This window comes from Varanus komodoensis, unplaced genomic scaffold (assembly GCF_004798865.1).
Source record: "Varanus komodoensis strain SLA01 unplaced genomic scaffold, ASM479886v1 scaffold58, whole genome shotgun sequence".
Classification (NCBI taxonomy): domain Eukaryota; kingdom Metazoa; phylum Chordata; class Lepidosauria; order Squamata; family Varanidae; genus Varanus; species Varanus komodoensis.
In genome coordinates this window covers 3813637-3827989 of record NW_025336197.1, presented here as the reverse complement: position 1 = coordinate 3827989, position 14353 = coordinate 3813637, and the positions used below count along the sequence as shown (strand labels likewise).

The following is a 14353-nucleotide window of genomic DNA, read 5'->3' as shown; positions in this document are numbered from 1 at the left end:
ACTGAACATCGACATCTTAGGAATCAGTGAACTAAAATGGACAGGAATGGGGGAATTTAATTCAGATGACCATCAGGTATACTACTGTGGGCAAGAATCCCTCAGAAGAAATGGACTAGCCTTCATAGTCAATAATAAGAGTAGGAAAAGCAGTACTGGGATACAATCTCCAAAATGACAGAATGATTTCAGTTCGAATCCAAGGCAAACCATTCAACATCACAATAGTCCAACTCTGTGCCCCAACCACTGGTGCTGAAGAGGCTGAAGTTGACCGGTTCTATGAAGGCCTACAACACCTTCTAGAATTAACACCAAAAAATGATGTCCTTATCATTATGGGGGATTGGAATGTTAAAGTAGGAAGCCAAAAGATAACCGGAATAACAGGCAAGTTTGGACTTGGAGTACAAAATGAAGCAAGGCACAGGCTGGTAGAATTTTGTCAAGAGAATACAATGGTCATAGCAAACACTCTTTTCCAACAACCCAACAGACGACTCTACACACAGACATCACCAAAAGGTCAACACAGAAATCAGATTGACTATGTGCTCTGCAGCCAAAGATGGAGAAGCTGTATACAGTCAGTAAAAACTAGACCAGGAGCTGACTGTGGCTCAGATCCTGAGCTTCTTGTTGCAAAGTTCAGGCTTAAATTGAAGAAAGTAGGGAAAAGCACTAGGCCACTCAGGTATGACCTAAATCATATCCCTGATGAATATACAGTAGAAGTGACAAATCGATTTAAGGAATTAGATCTGACAGAGTGCCTGAAGAACTATGGACAAAGGTTCGCAACATTGTACAAGAGGTAGCAACTAAAACTGTCCCAAAGAAAAAGAAATGCAAGAAAGCAAAATGGCTGTCTGAGGAAGCTTTACAAATAGCCGAGGAAAGAAAGGAAGCGAAAGGCAAGGGAGAAAGAGAAAGATGCACCCAATTGAATGCAGAATTCCAGAGAATAGCTAGAAGAGATAAGAATGCCTCCTTAAATGAACAGTGAAAAGAAATAGAATAGGGAGGACCAGAGATCTCTTCAAGAAAAGTGGAGATATAAAGGGAACCTTTCATGCAAAGATGGGCATGATAAAGGACCAAAATGGCAGGGACCTAACAGAGGCAGAAGAGATTAAGAAGAGGTGGCAAGATTACACAGAAGAACTATACCAGAAACAGCTTAACATCCCTCATAACCACGATGGGGTGGTCACTGACCTCGAGCCAGACATCCTGGAATGTGAAGTCAAATGGGCCTTAGGAAGTCTGAGCAACAACAAAGCTAGTGGAGGTGACAGTATTCCAGCTGAGCTACTCAAAATCCTAAAAGACAATTCAGTAAAAGTGCTACTCTCAATATGCCAGCAAATTTGGAAAACTCAGCAGTGGCCACAGGATTGGAAAAGGTCAGTTTACATTCCAATCCCAAAGAAGGGCAGTGCCAAAGAATGTTCAAACTACTGCACCATTGCACTCATTTCACATGAAAGCAAAGTTATGCTCAAAATCCTACAAGATAGGCTCCAGCAGTATGTGGACTGAGAACTACCAGAAGTACAGGCAGGATTTCGAAGAGGGAGAGGAACTAGAGATCAAATTGCCAACATACGCTGGATCATGGAGAAAGCTAGGGAGTTCCAGAAAAACATCTACTTCTGCTTCATTGACTATGCTAAAGCCTTTGATTGTGTGGATAAAAAACAATTGTGGCAAGTTCTTAAAGAGATGGGAATACCAGACCATCTTATTTGTCACTTGAGAAACCTATAGGTGGGCATGGAACCACTGATTGGTTCAAAATTGAGAATGGAGTTTGGCAAGGCTATATACCCCCCTGCCTATTTAACTTATATGCAGAGCACATCATGAGAAAGGTGGGGCTAGATGAATCACCAGTTGGAATTAAGATTGCTGGAAGAAATAACAACCTCAGATATGCAGATGATACCACTCTAATGGCAGAAAGTGAGGAGGAACTAAAGAGCCTCTTGATGCGGGTGAAGGAGGAGAGCGCAAAAGTTGGCCTGATGCTCAACATTAAGAAAACTAAGATCATGCCGTCCGGTCCTCTCACTTTCTGGCAAATAGATTGGGAAGAAATGGAGGTAGTGACAGATTTTATTTTCCTGGGCTCCAAGATCAACGCAGATGGGGACTGCAGCCAAGAAATTAAAAGACGCTTGCTTCTTGGGAGGAAAGCTATAGCAAATCTAGACAGCATACTAAAACACAGAAACATCACCCTGCCAACAAAAGTGTGTATAGTCAAGGCTATGGTTTTCCCAATTGCAATGTATGGCTGTGAAAGCTGGACGATAAGGAAGGCTGAGCACCAAAGGATTGAGGCCTTTGAATTGTGGTGCTGGAGGAGACTCCTGCGAGTCCCTTGGACCACAAGGCGATCAAACTGGTCAGTCCTAGAGGAGATCAACCCTGGCTCTTTAGAAGGCCAGATAGTGAAGATGAAACTCAAATACTTTGGCCACCTAATGAGAAGGAAGGCCTCCCTGGAGAACAATAGATGGCAAAAGAAGAAGGGGTTGGCAAGGATGAGGTGGCTAGATGGAGTCACTGAAGCAGTTGGTGTGAGCTTGAGTGGACTCCGGGGGATGGTGGAGGACAGGAAGACCTGGAGGAATGTTGACCATGGGGCCGCAATGGGTCGGACACGACTTCGCGACTAACAACAAATACTGTAAATTAAGATACAGTACAACTTAATACAGTGTGACAGACAAGTAACCAGGTGACCTGTGTGACTTACTCAGTGTGCAGTGCAAGTGCTGTTGATGGGAAATTTTAAAATCCAGTTTTTCTCATTAGAATATTCTTTTATCTTGAAAGTGGACTGGAGAACATAATAAGAGAACAGCTGTACTAAGCTCAGTCTAGTGTAGCATTCTGTTTGCAGTGGCCAACCAAACCCACATATGCAAAGTATCTGCTGTCTGAAAATCAGCCTCTGGTTCTGCAAAAGAAAGGGAAGGGGAAAAATCATCTTGCTTCTGGATAATTGGAAGGAGAGGGAATCTGAATTGTTCTGAAAGGTTGCTTCTTTAAAATAAGGTATTCTGCTCAGATTCTGTACAACTTAACTTTCGAGACATAAGGTCTTTGCAAATGAAAATTTTATTGGATCATCACCTTTCACAGTATTTTACAGGAGATCCCATTTTTTCAGTAGCTCCTTCCATCTTTTATGTTACTACAGAAAATCTGTTAAGAAAGCTAAGATGGAATGGTTGCATGATACCTTCTGACCGGTGAAGTTTAGAGTCATCTGTCTGGAAACATTCACATTTCCAAAAAGATTAGAAATACTGGAAAACCACCAACACATGAAATGCATAGAAGAAACTTTATCTGCCTACTGGTATTAATGGTTGGTAATATCACTTATTTTATTTATTTATTTATTTATTTATTTATTTATTTATTTATTTATTTAATTTAAACATTTTTATGCCGCCCCATTCGCCGAAGCCTTGAATAAAGAGTATTGCCTACTATTGATGATTAACAATAAGTGTTTTTCCCCATTGACTGACATTTGAGATCCAAATGATTTCACACATGTGCTCACGTGCACAATCACAAACACACAAGCTATACAATAAGAGTAATGAATTCTGGAATGCTCAGCTGCTTAACATCAAATCCTCTTTAAAGAGCTTTTAAGCACTCATAAAATGTGCATTAAATGAACATCTTCTTAGCTACTGTAGTGTCTTCAGATCATGTGGTAAACAGCTGTTTTATGTGTCTATTCAATGCCTCTTTGTTACTGTTTTATTTTACTCAGGGCAGGTCCCAGATGCACAGTTGTTCAGAAATATCTTGTTGCATTAGTTTTCATAGAACTAATGGTATTCCTGATCCCATCCAAATGGCCATACATAAAGATTCATATGTGCAGTTGAGCTTTTCCAGGACCATACCCACTGCAATCCCTTGCACTTTTCAAAAGTTGATCCTGAAGGTTAAGGGAAAGTGCGCCCCAGGTAGGATGAAGTGAGACATAAAAGGCTCATGTTAATCCATGCGGTTCTTGGATCCTGGCCCCTGCATATTATTTGTCTTAATCACGTTCTTTTGCATCCCACTCAAACTGGATGTGGGACAAATCTTCACAAACAGTGCTGCTGGGGTATGCCCACCAACTACAAGTTTCCAACCAATAGACACTGACATGTTTCTTTACTCTTCGTTGTTTTATTTTAAGATATATTGAACCACTGTTTTCAGAAAAGTTGGAATGATGTTGACTGCCTTGCTTACCAGAAATTATTATGCCAAAATTGGCATAGTGTATTTGAAGGGAAGGAGGCAGAACAAAACTTTTTGATAGCTGTTTGTTTGTTTGTTTTTGAATTTGTATGCTGCCCACTAATCCAGATGGATTCTCTAAGCAGCTTATACATGCTTATCTGGGTATCATGAGCATGAGCAGCAGAGACAAGAAGCAGCTGGGTTGGGAGGTGCCTGGATGGGAGCTGCAGGCCTCAGCAGAGACCCTTCTTGCTAGCCAGAAGGAAGCCCCTGGCACGCGCTACTGGGCAGGGTGAGAGTCAGTGGGGTGGCAGTACTTGCTTAACCATCGCATACCTCAGTTGATTCCCCTTTGCTGCCCATCCGGCTTGCCGGAGGAAAGTTGTTACAAGCTAACTTGAACTGATCTGGCACAGAGCCTTTAATAAATTTATCTTTAGACTTTCTGGTTGAAAAAAGAAGAAAAGATTCCTCAAAGATTGTTGTTTGCATATAGTACATACTTCAGCGTCACCCACTTATCAGCAAAGATGAACCGGATTCTCATTTAGAGCAAATAAGCAATGTGTGTTGTTACGTACACAGTTAATGCAGATATATTGCTATATTGTTTTGCTTTGTAATAAATCAGTAAGACCAGGAGGAGGAGGAATGCAGCTGAAAACCCACTGCCACCTCCACATTGTTATATTTTACTTTTTTCTTTCTTTTCCTTGTGGTCATAATTCTTCGAGCTGACCTGTCCCAGACCACTCTGGAAGAAGAAGGAAGGTGCTTCGAACTAAAGGCCACTGGGATAGTTTTTCCTGCTTCTGTATTTCAAGGTGCTAATTGTTCTTTTACTGTGCATTAATTGTTAAGAATTATATATGGACAGAGATAAGTGTATCTTTGATTGTAGCAGTTGTCAGGGAATCCCGGTTTAGCAGCCTGCAAGAATGTATGCTTAGATCCACAGGGAGACATGTATATTTTATTGGTTGGAATACCCAGGAAACCGCTCTGCAGAGACAAATCTTCACAAACAGTGCTGTTGGGTAGGGGTTTTCCTCCAAACTACAAGTTTCCAGAACAAATACGGAGTTGTTTTTTTTTTTTACAGGTTTCTAGTCAGGTACACAGGAATGGAGCAGTTGATGAGGGCATTCAAAACAATATGAGAAAGCTTCAGAGGGGACGTGACACAATAGTACACCAACAGCGGTGATTACAGAATAGTGACATGATAATCAGTAAGGCACATGAATCATAACAGGCCTGGGTGGTGGGTTTTGACATGCAAGAGAACTAGTCAGGGCTGTTTGCTACAGCCCAGCAGATTGACAGAATAAAAGCCTAAATGCAGTGAAATGTGGAAGCAAATAATGTAACAAGTTTAACTTTGCAATTAAATGTAGCAGTCACCTCAAGAAAGCAGAGAGTCTCAGTCTCTTGAAGGGACAACTAAATAATAAAGCTTCAGGGAACAAGGAGATTGGCTGAGAATTCTGGTTCTTTCTGGGCAAGAGGAACAGGCACACTGCAGGTTTGGTTTCATATCACAAAGGCAATTCCTATACTCTGGTTTCTTTTCAGATCATGTAAGCCTTTCTCTATATAAAGATTTATTTGGATTTCCCCAACACAATATACGTTTTATCTTGGTGCTGTTGTTTATAAATCTCTTCCCAATTTCTATTTAAAAATCCTATAACTTACCATGTTAAAGTCTTGTCTGCCAAGGAACATTGAAGAAATACGTATTTGTCTACCAAGGAGCATTGAAGAAATACGTATTTTACTTACCATAAAAAGTAATTAAAAGATGCCTCTTGTGCTTTCCAGAGGGAAGCCCCTTGTACATGAGCAGCAGGGTTGAGAAGCAGCTCAGTTGGAGCCTGCATGCCGCAGCTGATTTCCCCACCACCCCACTTTCTTGCTCCAGCTTGCCAGAGGTGTTCCCAGACTGGCACCTGGATTCTCACCACTCCCACCCACATGGGAGCGGAACTGGGATAAATCAATTGAACGGTGCTGCTCTTCTGCTGCTGCCAACTAGCTGAGCACCAGCTCCTTCCCCAGAGATGATCTTTATGGCAGGAGGAAGGAGGACTGGGGACACCTGTGACAGTTGGGCAAAATGGCAGCTCTTAGTGGTAACAGTCTACCTTTGCCCAGTAGTTTCATGGGTCTGACCTCAGTACCAGGGCAAGTTGTGTCAACACAACAAGCAATCATGGTACTGAGAAACTATGGAACAGACTGTTGTTTCTGCTCATGGTTTTTCAAAACCAATCATACCATGCTGAAATACTACAATGGTTCATACAACATAATGCATTGTGTATATGGGAGTGAGGAATGGGGATGACCTTGCCCTTGTACAGAAACTGTCACTGAAAGCTTACAGGACACACCAATCTGGAAACTTGATGAGAACTTTATTGTCTCTCTTACAGGCAGAACAACAGTAAACTTGTGGCTCCACATGGATACAAGTAAGTACAGTGCTACCTAATGATCACAATATATAATGACACTGTTCTGACAAGAACCCTCCTGACTCAGGAAGCAGCTGTTTGTATGAGCATTTAAAATCCACTTCCCACACTTTCATGCCTTTTAGTCAATAGAAAGAACGGTTGAGGGTTTTGATTCCAGACAACAACACATTATTACAAAAGCTGAGCTACTGTTTAATCACAGATACATTATTTGACTGGAAACACTAAAATTTTCATTGGACTGCCACAAACATTTGATAAACTATTGGAGAAGAGGAAATATGGGATCAGTGGATATCTTTCAATTGAAAATTTTAATTATAAGTTTCATGGAATATTTATGCTTCTTTAAATGAGGGTGGGTTTTCTGCAAATGCATATGATTTACCTTTACTTCTTTTAACACAGCTTTAAGGTAAACATCAGTTGTAGTTGAGGCACACTAACTCAAAATGGCCAAAATAAATTATTAGCCATTCTACTAACACATGCTCCTGCTACAGCAGTTTGCAGCTCAAATTTTAAACAATACCTTTATTGTTGTTTTACCATTGCTGTCAACATTAGAGTGGTGAATACATTTCATGCAACAATCTGTTGAATTACATAGGCTGGGAATGGGCTAGACAATGATACTTTGAAAGTAAAAGCACAATTTCAGTTGCTCAGAAGCCTTTGCTTGTTTTGAGAAGCAAGCACAGACTGCATCCACGGTTTTGAGGGCAACCATGCTGGAAGGAGCCAAAAGCCAGAACAGAGCAAGAAGGAAGTCAAGAATTATAGGTGTCTATCCCTCTTTAGCTGAACCCAATTCACAATACCTATGGATGCGAGAAGAGAACAGCAAGAAGAAATGGCTGCACCTGCTAGGCAGTCATTCTGAAAGAGAAGAATGCATGTACTTCTTCAGCTAAGCTTGCTTGGGCAATTGGCATAACAACTGTGCTACTTTAAGAAACACAGATGTAGGTTTGCCTAATGTAGAGTACCAAAAAAAGTATACAAAACGTTCTGTTATACTAAAGGTTAGTTCTGTAGGTCAGACTCAATGTGTTCATAGGCAAATGGGTCTGCAGAGTAAAACATTAAGCCAGTGCATCTGGATATTCAGCATCTTGAATAAATCAGAAACTACAACATGCCCACCACTTTTGTAACCCACTTGCAAAAATCAGGAACTCTCATGTGAATGAATTAAAAATAGATACAAGACTGCACTGATATACGTTGTTCTGTTCATTAACAGGTCATCTTAGAGTATTTGCATATAGGTTGTGAAACTAAATATTAGCAAAACACAGTGTTGCATTAGTTCCACCAAAGCCAAAAGAGTTACTGAGAGCAATACGGCGTTTTTCAGTTCTCCATTCTTGTGATACTAGGGGAACATAGTTGAGGTCAAATGGTGGCTCTGCCTGATCCAGATTTAGAGTAGGTGGTAGCATTCCATGGTAGCAAGCCAAAGCAGTAAAAGCTGCCTCAATAGCTCCTGCAGCACCCAAGAGATGACCTGTTGCTCCCTTTGTTGAAGAAATGGCAAGAGAATATGCATGTTCTTTAAACAGTCTTTTAATAGCTTCATTCTCCGCGGCATCTCCTAGAGGAGTGGAGGTGGCATGAGCGTTAATATATGTTACATCTTCAGGACAAATTCCAGAATTCCTGATTGCTGCAGACATGCATCTAAGGATAAAAAATAAATTAAAGTTCTTTCCCCTTATGAACATTATACTTAGGTTCTTATGCTGTAAATGAAAATGGTTAAATATCAAAGCCAGAATATTAGCATTCTGTTTAGTATAAGCAACTTCACAAGATGCAAATTAATAAGACTCAATCATCCTTGGGTTACATGTTTAAGGGAGAATTAAATGCATGTATCTTTCATCTTAATCTTCTATGGAATACAAGCCAGGCAATTCTTGGTCCAGAACAAGGAGGTTTGCAGCAGGGCAGGTCTACTCTTGATAACTGCGTAAGTGTGTCACATCTTATTATAACAAACAGGTGAAGGAAGCAAATTCAAAGTTTATGTAGCCTTTATAGATCTAAATGGAGCTTTTAACTCAGTTGACAGGGAGATATTATAGAAGAAACTCCACAATCTAGATATGGACAGAAGACTTCTTCCTAATCAGAATATTGTACTCAAATATGTCCTGTCAAATTCAATCTTCCTGGAGTAGAGAAATAACTGAACAGATCTCAGCAAATAGGAGAGTATTCTGTCCAAGCCTGTTCTAAATGATCTAGCTCCACATCTAAAGGGATTTCATGGCCATTGTGCTAGACTTAGTACTAGATGTGTTTCATTGCTTCTGTATGTGGATGATCCTGCACTTCTCTCTTGGATGCTCATTGGTTTGAAGCACATGATTCACAGAACTATACAGAATGCACCTTCTTTTATCACCTAAAATATCCGCAGGAGCACAGAGTGTTTCCACTCACTAGGTGTAATGTCATGCCCTCAGCATTGTTTTATGGTATAAGGTGATGCTCCTGTGAGATGGGCAGTGTTGAAACACTCAAGCACATGCTGTTCTGCTGCTCCCTACACTGAGATCTTCTTAAGAAATACCTAGGTCCAATTCTAGGAAGGATGCATAGTTGGTTGGATATGGATAAAGTACAGTCTATCTTATCTGCTGAGATGCCTGAGATTCTGGAGAGAGTAGCAGCTTATTTGAACTGGATTATGAAGTCCAGAGAAGAGAGCTATGTTCTCCCTGTTCTTCAGAGAAGACAGTTGGTTTAAGCCTCTATGTTTTAGACTAAGGTTTTATGTTACACACAATATTTATAATTTTTCCTATAAAGGTTTTTACTACTACTACTTGCACCTTAATTGAAACATTCCATTGAATCTATTATCTATTCAACAAAACTAATGTTGAAATAAAGAATTCAGTTCTAATGAGCTAGACGTTAATGATCTTGAATGTTCTACTATGCTACGTGAGGTCTTTAAATTGAAAGAATATTTCAATAAACACTTGTTATTTTCATTGCAACCATGTATTTTTGAAACTGAACAACCTGATTAATGAATACAGGTACAATGGTCATTTTCCTTATGGGTAAATTATATTAAAATGAGTAATGAAGGTTGGTTTTTCTACAGCATTATTAATCATTTCTGTAAAATGTCACTAATACAAAGTGCTTCTGCAACATTTGTTCTCACAACAGTCCTCGGGGCAGGTGAGTAAAAGAGATAAGTATTTCCCCATAATTAACTCAGAAAGCTTTTTTTCCAAGTTTTTTTTGTTTTTTTTTTTGAGGGGAGGGGTTATTGGGGGAGGTTCCCCCCCTTAACTCATTCAGGCTTAGTTTTTTCAAGTCTTCCTACTGCAGCCTAATACAGATTATTGGGGAACTCCACTTACATCCCCTTCACTGACCTGGTTTGCACAATATGGCAGTCCCCCCAATCCCCCACCACAACTATTCAACTATCTGGGACCATTTTTTTAATGATCTCAACTGTGCATTTTTGAGGCTGTGAAATATATATTTTTAAGTAGTCATGAACAAAAAGGGACAGTGATTGAAATGAGGAAAGAGAAACAAGATGAGTTCTGCCATGAAGGATACTGAGATAACCCCTGGAGATCTGAGAGGGAAAAAGCAAGAGAACAAGCTAACGTGGGCCCAAAAATACACCATATACAGAGTGGTTTAGCTTGTTATGCAAAACTGTCCATTGTGGGAACTCAGAAAGTTTGCATGTCATGCTAAGCTACTGATTCCTATTCTCTGCTTTCTGCTCTTTTACTAGTTACTGATCTGTAAGAAGACCTCTCTTCTGATCTTTTGAGTGCTGAGTCTATGCAGGAACATTGAATACAGGACTTTGTCAAGACCTTTTCAAAAAAGGACAGGCAGGCTAGATCACCACTATTCACATTTCTGCTGACACTTATTTAGAACTATAGGAGATCACGGAGATAGGACCTACCTTTGCAGAATACCTTCAGTAGTGCTTGTTCTTATATATGTTTGATAAATTTACCTTTAATAATGTTTCCTAACAATTTATCCAAAGAAACATTAAGTCTAGCAGCCTATCATTTCCAGACTGTCCCTTCTTGATTCTTCCCTTTTAAAAAGGATATTATACTTGCTGGTTTAAAATATTTATATAATGCTTTGTTACTGTAACATAGTATCATTTATATATACTTTGGCATGCTAATTGTACTTAATCTTGCTGGAGTGTATTAGAGACAAGACTTTCTAATCAATCATTTGTATATGTGAGTGCAATATAAAAATTTTAAGTTTTGTTTTATTCTCTCACATTTAAAACACTGTTGTCTTATATAAGGAATACAAGGAATATTTTATAAGGGTTGGTATGTTTAAATTTGTACTATGTATTTAAATACCATCACAGTTTTCTTAAGCTTTGTAAATTAGCTTTTAAATATGGATCACATCATTTCCAGTTTCTGTGGACAAGATCTATTCTCAAAATGCTGTTGGGAAGTACAAACACTGGTGTAACCTTTTTCTTCTTTGCCTTGTCCCGAATCCTACTTCAGGGGTTCCCAACCTGAGGTGCCCGTACCCTCAGGAGATGCAATATGGCATTTCAGGGGGTGCAACAGAGGAAGGTTGCATTGCAATTTGCCAAAAATTATACAATTAATAAAATTATTATTATTTTGTTGTCATTAGGATTAGGTTCTTTTTTGTTAATCAAGACAAAAATCATCTGAATCCACAGGAATTGCAGATCACAATCAGCAAGAAAGTTCCTTGTTTTGACAAAATTTTGAATGAAAAGTGGGAACAAAGAAGTTATTGCATTTCATGTTCAAAACTGTGACTGATGTTACTGTTTACAATTTTTTCCAATTGCTCAATTTATACTTGAATTTTATGCACTGAGTTAAAAGCTTATTTTCTGAGTTCAGTTTCTTACCTGTAGTACTGTATGTGGTTCAACATGGTTCAAAAATTAGAAATTTGACTTCATCTTAAAATATGATATATGTGAACGTATTTCAAAATTTTTATAGAGGTGCAGTGCATAAAAAAGATTGGGAACCACCTTTAACCCCTGCTTGGTGAGGATATTCTACAACCAGGATGTCACCAATGAAAAGGCCCTCTTGTCAGTTACAATCTACCTAATTTCGAAAGGTGGGGCATCCAAAGGAAACCTACCAACATAAATCTTAAGCGTGAAATGCCTTGAATGCTCATTTTTAAAAAAGCCTTGTAACCCATAGCATTCCCCAGCTACCCCAAAATTTGGAGCACACTGCTATTTTCAGATCAGGCTGGAGAATAAAAATAAATAATAAAATATTATGAATAATAATTTATGGCTGTATCGGCAGCCATAAATATTTATTTTACACATTCATACTTTTTACCTGAAGGCACCATCTCCCTGTGGATCAGGTGCTGTTATGTGACAAGCATCACCTGAGAGTCCATATCCTAAAATTTCTGCATAAAGTTTAGCTCCTCTCTGGACAGCATACTCATATTCTTCCAACACCAAGACTGCAGCACCTTCTCCCATGACAAATCCTTCTCGAAGTGAATGGAATGGACGGCAAGCCAGTTTTGGGCTTGAGTTAAAGCTTGTACTCAAAGCCCGTGCTCTAGCAAACCCAGCTAGGGACAAGGGGCTAATGCAAGCTTCTGTTCCTCCAGCCAGCATCACATCTGCATCACCATAGGTTATAAATCGAAAGGAGTCTCCAATAGCATGTGCTCCTGTAGTACATGCAGTCGATACAGCATGATTAGGTCCTTTCAGTTGGTATTTGATACTAATATGGCCAGCTGCCATATTGACCAAGATTTTTGGAACAAAGAATGGACTGACTTTGTTGTAACCCTTCGTTTTGAATATCAAGGCTGTGTCAGAAATATCTTCCAGTGGAACCATTCCCATGCCTATTGCCACACCAGCTTTTAAACAGTCCAGATGAGATTGTGGATACCAGCCAGAGTCTTTTAATGCTAAATCAGCAGCTCCAATGGCCATGATGGTGGCAGAAGACATGGCTTTGCTCTCTGCTTTTGACACAAAGTTTTCGCCATGGAAGTGGCCTTCTCCAACTCCCTTTTTTACACAGGCAGCCACTTTACATGGAACAGCAGAATATTCCTCCCCTTCAAGGGCAACGACTCCACAATTTCCTTGCAGGAGGTTGTTCCACACCTGCTGGGTTCCAACACCAAGGGGAGAGACTAATCCTATGCCTGTGACAACCACTCTCCTTTGGCTGTGAGGAGCAGAACAAGTGCTCATCCTCTTTATATTGATTCTCAAACACTGACATACTTGGGAATGTTTAAGATTGAGGCATGCAGTCTTTGATAAATCTCTTGCGCACTGGAGAAGCATCACTGCAGTAATCTGAAAGGCATTCCTGTAGTACAAAAGGGAAAAAAATCATTGCTTTTGCTTACAGGACTGGTACAATCTAAATTCACAAGAAAAATAATAATCTTTACCTAAGACACCTGGGTAAATGCCACCCAGCCATATGACTGCTTTGGTGCATTTCTAGCATTTGAGAAAATGAAACATTATATATTTCCCAAAACACCCCAAAATGGTGTTTATTTATCAAGCCTTTAATGGAAACCAATGTAAAAAAGGTGATACTGTATATTTAACTTTTAAAAATGCTTCCTAATAGTTTTTCAGATAATTTCTAGTTGCTTTTAGATTCCCCAGGCACAGAAACTTTTTATAGTCTGATGTCCATACAGTCAGTTGCACAATCCTAGGCATGCTTAGACTAATAAATAAATATCCAGCAACTTCCAGCATTCCCAGCCAGCCATGTGTAGGATCGTTCCCTAAAATGCTTCTAAACAAACCTTTCAGGAAGCAATCACTCTGCCTTATTCATAGAACGTTAGCTGCCAGAGCTGGGTGGACAATGCCCTTATCTGGACATTATTTTTCTTTCCACAGCAAGTCTACTAAAAAAAGTAAGTAAATAGCTTTCCAATACATCCATCATGAAGCACCTTAAAGCTGCAATCTTAAATGCATTTAGTATGGAATTAGCCCTATTAAGTATAGTGAAACATCTGAGTAAACATACATAAATTATGTTGCAAGCTGCACTAAATGCAAGAAGGCATTCAGCGTAATGTCATTTAGCCCCAGTGTGGCATGGTGATTAGAGTACTGGACTGGGAACCTGGGATATCCTGATTCTAGTCCCCACTCAGCAATGCAGCGCACTGAGATTTTGGCCCAGTCACTGCCTCTCAGCTTAACCTACCTCATAGGGTGTTGTTGTGAGCTATGTAATGTAAAATGGGGCTATGTAAGCCACCTTGGGTTCCTCACAGGAGAAAAGGAGGAACATAAATACAATATAATAGTAATGTACTAGTACTTGTTATTAAGTACAGTTTGATCCTATGCAGGCTTGGAAAAGAGCTAACAAGACTTGCTTTTAAGGTGATTGAAGAGCCTTTCATGGCTAAATTTAGCTAGATACGGTGAGTTCTGAATTTTCAAAGCAGACTTTTGAGGGAACTACATTTGAACGTCACACGACACCAACTTGGCACTTTTAAAAGTCTTGGAAGAGCTATAATTGCAGTTTCCG

The 14353-nt window shown here is 39.6% G+C and overlaps 1 protein-coding gene across 1 annotated transcript in view; it reads right to left on the bottom strand.

The window, feature by feature from the left end:
* Positions 1–6668: 6668 nt before the first annotated feature.
* OXSM (3-oxoacyl-ACP synthase, mitochondrial) overlaps positions 6669–14353 on the bottom strand; it is a 9478-nt gene continuing 1793 nt past the window's right edge. The window contains exons 2-3 of the mRNA XM_044449403.1: positions 12140–13150; positions 6669–8435 (exon numbers count right to left, since the gene is read on the bottom strand). Coding sequence (XP_044305338.1) covers positions 8033–8435; positions 12140–13125 — 1389 coding nt within the window. The 5' untranslated portion in view covers positions 13126–13150 and the 3' untranslated portion in view covers positions 6669–8032. The remainder of the gene's footprint in view (positions 8436–12139; positions 13151–14353) is intronic.